The sequence below is a fragment of the Botryllus schlosseri genome, chromosome 9 (genome assembly GCF_051294905.1).
Source record: "Botryllus schlosseri isolate E-star chromosome 9, Bs_hap1, whole genome shotgun sequence".
NCBI lineage: Eukaryota > Metazoa > Chordata > Ascidiacea > Stolidobranchia > Styelidae > Botryllus > Botryllus schlosseri.
The window spans coordinates 25,825,990-25,834,993 of NC_137244.1; the positions used below are offsets into that span (position 1 = coordinate 25,825,990).

Here is a 9,004-nt window from a genome sequence, read left to right on the forward strand (position 1 = left end):
GGTCAATTTCAGGATTTTTGACGACGCAGCAAGATAGGGATATTCAATGTATAATTTCCATGTAGGCCTTATTTGACGGGAGCTTGCAGACAGGCATTCCACAAACATTTCGAGAATGTAATTTGCTATTGTATTATTCACGTTTGGGACGAAAAAAATCACAGTTTTGAATATTTCAATAAAATTATTTTTGTGCTGGGCAAAATTTGTTAAAATAATGAGTTATAGAGAATGCAATAGGATGCATCATGACATCGTTAAACTCTGGGTTATAATATTGCAGTTGGTGGACCTTTGACGTGTCACAGTTTTATGTCGAGTATTTTAAAATCTACTGAAATTTGATCTGGTATCAGAGCATTTGAGCGGTGTAGCCTAAGCCGGGGTTTGATATAGTCGTGATAAGTAGGCTGTTGCTACTGTCATTACCGAAGTCAAATTAATTCAGAATTAGCTGTTGCCTTCGATTATTATTGGAACATATCAATAACAACTTTAGCCATAGTAATAGCATTGTTTCTTAGCCTTAGCGATCGCACCCTTCATGCTACCAATAAGATTTCTAGCAGCCGAAAATTTATTTTCAACACAATTTCTGATGGTACCTATATTAAAATCAGATAGTCAATTCACATAAAATTGCGCATAGCACGAGAACCACAGCATATAGGTCTAATCCCACGATGCATATCGTACCTAGGGCTGGGCACAATGATTCGAGTACTCGAATCTGAATCGAGTATTAATTTCAATGATTCGAGTCGAGTAGTAAAAGACGATTTTTTCGAGTACTGAAATTATACGTTTCTCACCCCCGAAAGTTAATTTATCAACGAGAATTATAGTTTCGATACTAATTTTCGCTGTTGAAGCCTTGAAACCTTGCTTGGCGGTATCGCAGCATACGAAACACATCGTACAAGCTACGAAGGGTACTGGACATGGCACATTTCCGAAGTCATGATGATCCCTCAACATTGTCACCAAGTGGAATGAAATCGGTATGGTCGAAAAAATACCAAAGTATCTTTTATGGGATGGATAACAGGCACTATATTCTTTGTGGTGGCATATACGGTACATATTTGAACATTAACGTATTGTACTCTGTTATGACGTCATAATGAGTGATACTCGATTACTCGACTCGAAGCATATTGCGTGATTCAGAATCGAATCACTCATGTACTCGATTTTGCCCAGCCCTAATCGTACCCTCTGATGTGGTGCTTCGTACCACGAAAGGGTCTACGGGCCCTGGTTAAGAACCCCTGGGATAGAGTAGAGCACAAAATCTCATTTTAGAACTTTTTACTTCATTTTGAAGTGAATTTTACAAGCCTGGTAAATGGCTAATTGTACAGCAGTAGAAATTCAAGGCGTTGCAACTATTTCAACTCCAGTGCAAACAATAATTACTTTGACCACCAACTATGATTAAACACTAAGAAGGCCTACGCAACACCTCAACCAAATCTACTTTTTAAAACTTATTATTTGTATACTTTCCAGAACTGCATTATCTACTTCCATTTCGAGTAGATTTAACGCAACTTCAAAGTTGTTACCTCTAGGTGTGTATAAATCCATAACATTACATCTACTTCAGTTCAAAAGATGATTACTTTCACAGCCTCTGGTTTCCATGAAGTGTATTCAATGTTTTATACCTTCCGAGTTTTTCCTGAGGATGACGCAGCAACGATTTTACAGCAACGCTTGTTCTATGTGGCAGTAATTCTTGCAAACGTTTTCGGTTCCAGTCATCAAGACATTCTTTATACAGTGTTCTTGACGTTGTTGAACACTATCAATTGAAGACATTGCCGATCTAAATAATCAAAATTATTATAATGTTTGTAGTGACGCTATTTGTCAAGAAGCCAAACCAGGAATCTAGAATATCCTGTAAAAAAAAACAAAGACAATGAAGTTCAAGCTGGACCATTCCCACATTCTACTCACTGAAATGACTAATCAGTAGGGCTGAGCACATTGGTATGGTTACTCAAATCTCGAACGAGAATCAATTCTTATGATTCGAGCCAAGTATGTGACTATTTTCAAGACAGCCTACTGAAATTACACGCTCTATGCCACTATAAGAATGCAGTTTATAATAAAATTATAGTTCCACCCAGCACGTTTTAGCAGCCCGATTGCGAACCACCGTCAATAGTATATTTCCGCATCATCGATGGCTTTTTTTTCAGGGTAATAAATTGCTAATTAATGAACAATCATAAATCATCATATATAGTTCGTAACTTCAACTTACATAATTCAACATCTTGATCCATGAACAATGCACCACTGCGGCGCCTTCCTCTGAAGTTTAGAACTATACATAACATTGCCTGTTCAATATCTAGTCTCCTGGTAGAAATGAAGTAACTTTGTATACACAAACACAGATATGTCCCATCCATATATAGTAAGAATCCATTGATAAGGTTGTGTTTTCTTATCGACGGCAAGATGACCATGAGCAATCAGCCTTCCTTAGGGCCCATCCATGGCCTACTTTTTTAATACTGCTGCAATGTGGGCAATGTTTCCGTGTATATATACTAATATCGAAAGTTATAATCAAGCAATAAAAGTATGCACGGAGGCCGTGCCAACATTGCGGTAACATTGCCAACAACCCGTCTGCACCAGGCCATGAACATGTTAAGTTTATAGAGTTTATAATTGGTTTAGTGTTGGAGTATCCTTTGATTAGAGCGAGGTTAAAGATGGGCTAACAAACTAATATGTTGTTCCTAAAATACCCTAAATATAAACCAATATTGCCATAAATTCTTACATGTTCACTGAAAGCCTCAATTATTTTACTAACGCTATTATAGATGGTTATATACTGTTGAGGACACAAAAATACGAAAATGGATGGTAATGCGATGCTACAATCTTCATGCATCCACAAATGCAGCAATCTCACATTCCATAAAGGAACATTCCACATTTCTATTAGCCTACATAACATTTCAAAATTCAGCATATACCGATATGTTATAAAATACCGGTACATTACTTTATGCGGCTTCTGGTTTGCTGATTGGGTCCTGCAGTCCTAGGAAATCCTTGTAAAACTTTTCACAGGATGCACATGAAATGTCAAGTTATTGCTTGTGAGACATTATGCAACAGAGCACAATAAATCAGACTTCTATGATCAATACATTAGCCTATCATATAGTATCAAATGTAGCCTACCACAAGAATTATCGGCTTGCATGAGTTACCGATTAGCAGCGGGTCGATCAATTTCGTCTGTAGGTGATATTACAGCCGTGTCACTATAATCATATAGTCGAATTCATTATATCGCATCAGCAGTTCGTGATGATCGAGGCTGTTGCTGTTTATTAAATATAGCACTCAAATACCAAGCTTCCTGCCCTTCCGGTACTCATGATAGAGACATCTCACAATCCACGCTGTTAACGTTTCCCATTATCAACTAAACCATTACTGTGATAAATTGGTCCCTCCGCCATTGCTACATACGCTGATCAAATTGAATTACAACGCGCATGCGCGATGCTCGCCAAATAGAAGAAGGCAGGCTTCTGGTTTTATGGTTGGATGAATTTCAAGCAACAGGCGTGTTCGACTCCATTATCGAAATAGCCGAGAGGATTGCTTACTGCGTTGTTCCGTGATTGGAATAGTCATGACAATGCCATCATGACGATTAGCAAGTTCTGATGTCGGAAGATTTCACATGCATTACGAGTATTTGCCCCTGATGTGGGCATTTTCGACCCAGTAATGTCACAATAAAATAAGCTACTGTGTCTCTGTATCGCACATTATATCGAGCCTCTTTAGCACTGTGCGACCGCAATGATCGATAGCCGGGCATGTGAAGTTCCACGCGATGGGAAAGTCATCACCATATCACCATTCACGGCTTCACTCCACTAGATTTCACCTATATCATGAGTGCATTCAACACAACTTATTTAGCATTGACTGCAGAATAATGCACATTTGAGTTCATAGAAACGATTTCCCAGTATAAGGACCTCCAAATCAACTCCGGTGTAGGTGACATCCAGGCATCACACTATTATGACATCCACTGGAATGGTCATTGGCGACTGGTATAGGAGAACTCCAAAAGTTACTTCCTCTGGGGGTCAGTTGGAGTTACATAATCGGACGTCAATTTGTGACTTACTGAGCAAGTCCTCAGTCACTAAAAGTGGGACGTGGGACGATTGGGCACAATTGTGGACGTACCCGTAAGTCCGTGGGAGATCGGGTGTTTGCTGGGATGCTCAAGTGTCTGCATATCCACGTGTCGCATGCTCAAGTGTCTGCATGTAGACGGGTCGCATGCTCAAGTGTCGCATGCGTACGTGACCCCATGCTCATGTGCACATTTGCTCTTGTGTCCCCATGCCCATGTGTCCATATGCGCATGTGTGCCCATGCTCTTGTGTACCCATGCTTATGTGTCGTCAAGGCTCATGTATCGCATGCTCATCTGTCACCATGCTCAAGTGGCACTTACTAAATTGTCACCATGTTGATGTGTCCCTTTGCTCACGTGTATCCATGCTCGTGTGTCCCTATACTCATGTGTCCCCATGCTAATATGTCCTCATGTTGATATGTGTCGGTGCTCATGTCTCTACATGCCCACGAGTCACCATGACCAAAAGTCGCTATGCTCAAGTGTCGCTTGCTATTGTGTCGCATGCTAATATGTCCACGGACCCTTCTCGGCTTTTCAAGACACCGCTTACGCGGATCATATGGCGAAGAGGAGCCTACCTCCACCACAGGTAAAACTTCGCATCGCGGCCTGACATTATTCTATATATACGTGCAAGTTTACTCGAGTATATATATATACTGTGTATTTTAAATTCAACGATCTGTCGGTCTGATCAATTTTGGAAGAAATGGCATGAGTTCAAAAATCACTAGAATGGAATAAATGGTTTACAATACAATGACGTTGACGAAAGAATAATTCACTAGAATCAACCCAAACATTATTGAAGTAAACAAACTATAGTTATTCTATATACGCATCGAAGTCAAAGAAATTCTACAATTAGTTTCAAGGTCTGTGACATGAATGTTCGAAATATATGACTCAGTATAGCAAATGAACGATGCTTGCCCCTGTCATGTATGCCTTTGGTATTTATACATCAAATTTTGTTATCCATTATCTTTATTTCGGCAAATAAAATACATGTGACATAAGAATTTTCAGGGGCACTTGTCCTCTGCATACACCGCATTGACAGCTCCTTGGAGTTGGATCTGTTCCGACGTTAGAGCGAGTGACCGCCCAGGCGCACAGTAACACCTCGATCGATACATGTCAAGGACTTCGGCGTCCGTTAAAATCCTGTTCCAAACCATGTAGTTCTTAATTTCACCCTGAATTGATTGACTGGCATCAAATCCACCCATCGGAGAGTCCTGGTCCTGGCCGATAACAAAGGACCCACCGGACGGAATCGGGTTTAAATTGCTAAAATTTAGTCTTGTATTCATCGTGCCGTTGTAAAAAACTTTGAGATAGCCGCCTGATCTCGCGAATGAAAAGCAAAGGTGGTTTTCAACTCCTTTCTGTAGCGGATGCACGATATTTCCCCTCGATTCCTCCATAGCAATGATATTGATTTCACCATTCGGATGGAATACGATAACAAAAGCATTATCATTTGATACCGTTGAATAACTCAGTATTGTTCCGACGAATGCTCCTGTCCCGTAAATCTTGGCCCATGTACAAATCGAAAATTCGTCAAAGAATCGCATGGGAGCTTTTACTCGTATATAATCAGTTGTCGATTTACGGGGAAAAGAATATTCAGTCTGCGGACAGGAAGGCATAGCTGGATCATGCTGATACGGTAGAGGTTCATGTTGTCGATCCGTGCGGTGACGACCGGTGTTATCACCACACGTCAAGGAACACTTTTCAAGGTTCACGTCGAAATGACACCAGCAGATCCCGTTCATGTAAAAGATCAAGAGGGCTGATATTGCCACTTGCCAAGTTCGCATTGTCATTATGTCTTTGCCACGAGTTTTCAGATTCCGATATCTTCCTTATAGTGCTGCACCGGAGATACAACTAACCGTCTCTGAGTACCTTCTGAATACTGCCGATATATAGGCTTACCATATTTCGGAAATGAAAAAAGAGGACACTTTTTCAGAAATTTCAGTCAAGCATAACTGGAGAAGAATTCTCAAAAACAGGTAAATTTCACCCGCTCCATGATCGGTTGACTAAAAAAAAAAGGTCTTCTTTTCGCTCAGAGCTGAAATCACCACTTTTCCCTCCGAAATACCCGCCGGAGCTTCACTTCTGCGCTAATTTGCGGCATATCACTCGCAATTTCCTCTAAATCTGACCTAAATTTTCAAAAAAGAGGACAAAATCTCAAAAAAGAGGACAAAAGGGCGTCCTCCGAGGACACTTTCAAAAAAGTCAAAAAAGAGGACAAATCCTCTTAAAAGAGGACGTATGGTAAGCCTAATATATATACAAATCAAGCTGTCAGGTGATTCACAAAATTACCTGCTTTTAGTTCTGTAGTTGGTGTCATGTTCAACTGGTCATGACTGCTACTGTTTACTGTGGGTCTTCAAACAACGTCAATCACAGGCATGAGGAGAAAGTTCTTGCGTCTTTGTTAAATTATTATCGAATGTGACATTCGATGGTTAAATTGTTCTTCGCGCAAACAATTGTAAGCTGCGTTGCAAGTACAGTTAATGTTGAATTCATTACATATTTAAATGTCTCACGGGAAAAGAGCGAGAAAGGTGAAGTTGACAAAATAAGTTATTTGCAGTCGGGTTTACACAGATGAGTAGGCTACTATAGGTAGAATACCATAATTTGTTCGTTTCAGCTTTTCCAGATATTTTGACACGCTACCTCGTTCTATAACGCATGTTTGTCAAATTCAAATATACATAGCCTACGTCATGATTTTTATCCAGCTTGTCATTTCAAAAACATGTCAAAAACATTTCGGAAAATTTCCATCCACAAATGAACGTAACTGAAAAAGGTTGAACTAATATAGTCACTTTGTTGACATCATATGACAACTCAATGTCTTGTATATACCTCTATAGTCACATAAACCAGACGTCTCGTGTTCGATTCCCAGCCTCTGGGGAGAAAAATCAATGCGCAACATGAGTCCGGGAAATTGGATAGAGTTGCGGTTGGAAGGACATTTAGCGGGAAATTCCAGACAAACAGGCTAACTGCCCGCTGGTCGCAACCCCACGCTTATGAGAAGCTGAACGATTCGCTCTCACGAAGATCAGTATTTTAATATTTATAAGTGAATTTCTCTATAGACCAGTGGTTCTCAACCTTTTTTTAGACACGCCCCCCTTTTTGATAATGAAAAATTTCGTGCCCCCCCCCTTATCGTCATATCACAAAATCCAACTGGGATGCTAGAAACCCCAACAGATTGTTTGATGGTATGGTCGGTTATGAATGTTGATGAGAGAATAAAAAATACGAAATTTGGTCTATAGAGAGAAACACGCGCGTATTGGAGGTAAATCGCGCCAAGCGCGAAATTTTTTTTCAGGTGACTGCTTTTTCGCGCCCCCTTCAGATGTTTCACGCCCCCAGGTTGAGAACCCCTGCTATAGATTGATTTTTAGCAAAGGTCCAGTTACAAAAGTTTCAATTTGCTAATGTCCGTTTCAACTCTCAAGCAATAGTTTACAGTTACGCTTTCGCCTACAAATGCAATTCGGTAGAACTATACATAGAATCTCGTAAAGCAATAAGCTAAATGTGATGTGATAAGATCCACTACTAACACAATTTTACTGCTACTAGGTTACTACTGATAATAATAAGCGAAATGTATCTATTGCTCTGTTAGTCAAAGACAGTGCGGGAGAATTGGCATTTTTAAAAATTTGTTTTTGCAAATCAGCAATCATGGAATTAGTTTTGTTAAATCGGAGCAAATACTGAGACAGATAAAGTCCGCGTTCGACACTGAACAGGTCCGCGGTCCCAACAATGTTAGCCCTGCTATAGTGTATGCGTGTCCGACTGTATGTAGCCTATATTCATGCCGAATATCTCACAAATTTTCATTTGTAATCTCATGATACCAATATAACCTAGAGATGGTGTGAACCTCTGAAAGGTTCAGGTACGCGCGAACGCGAACCTTTTTGAAAGGTTCTGTATGAACTTGAACGCGAACCTCATGACGTTACGTGACGTCATATTGCTAATTCCAACTCTTCATTTCAGTGAAGTGATGGCTAATATTATTGTACAATAGTCACCCCGTAACAGCATTTCGCCAGGCCCCCAAAATGTTGTTCTTGGGCCCCCCATACGATGATAAATCAATATTCTGGGGGGCTTCGCCCCCAGACCCCCTCGCGCTACACGCTGTTTACCGCTACTCATCATCTACATTATAGGCTCCGTTTGGTGGTTACGCTTTTCTCGTCTAAACGTGCGAAGCGCGAAAAAAATCTATAATTCATGATTTATTCTGTCACTATGATCGGGAATTGCGTATATATTGCTATCAATTTTCAATAATAATTAAACATCTTCGGGCGATACCCGTTGGCAGGAACGAAACAGCACTTCGTCAGCCCCCCCAAAAAACTTGGTTCTTGGGCTCCCACAAGGTGATAAACCTACTCCCCACACCTTGTTCACTTTTGCCACGAAGTTAGACGTAGCCTACTGTCTAGTGAGCCAGCGCCAACCGCAAATATTTATATATTTTTTATTATACAATTTATATATTTATAGTTTTGTTAAAGTGTTAAGACTGACAGCTACATGATATATAATATCCCAGTAAACACAGTACAGACCAAAGATGTAGAAAGCCGAGCCCGATATAGTAGATATTAGATCTCGGCAGGTCGTAGAAAGGGGGATTTTGTGTCGACTCAATTCAATGTCTTTTCCATGTCCTTCAATAATGTAAATATTATGCAGATGCTA

At 40.2% G+C, this 9,004-nt stretch overlaps 1 protein-coding gene and 1 long non-coding RNA gene across 2 annotated transcripts; both read right to left on the minus strand.

Annotated features, from left to right (window-relative positions):
• Positions 1-238: 238 nt before the first annotated feature.
• LOC145445803 (uncharacterized) lies at positions 239-2,445 on the minus strand. The gene is made up of 3 exons (XR_013917116.1): positions 2,279-2,445; positions 1,216-1,831; positions 239-696 (listed from the first exon to the last, which is right to left on the minus strand). It is a non-coding gene; the product is annotated as an uncharacterized LOC145445803 (long non-coding RNA).
• A 2,790-nt stretch (positions 2,446-5,235) lies between these two features.
• On the minus strand, positions 5,236-6,048 carry LOC145446749 (serum amyloid P-component-like). The gene has a single exon (XM_080325103.1). The coding sequence runs from the start codon at positions 6,046-6,048 to the stop codon at positions 5,236-5,238; it is 813 nt and encodes a 270-aa protein (XP_080181229.1).
• Positions 6,049-9,004: the final 2,956 nt, after the last annotated feature.

What these genes read in the sequence shown, in the direction of transcription:
- LOC145446749 (XM_080325103.1), bottom strand. Translation starts at nt 6,048, where the DNA reads ATGACAATGCGAACTTGGCAAGTGGCAATATCAGCCCTCTTGATCTTT.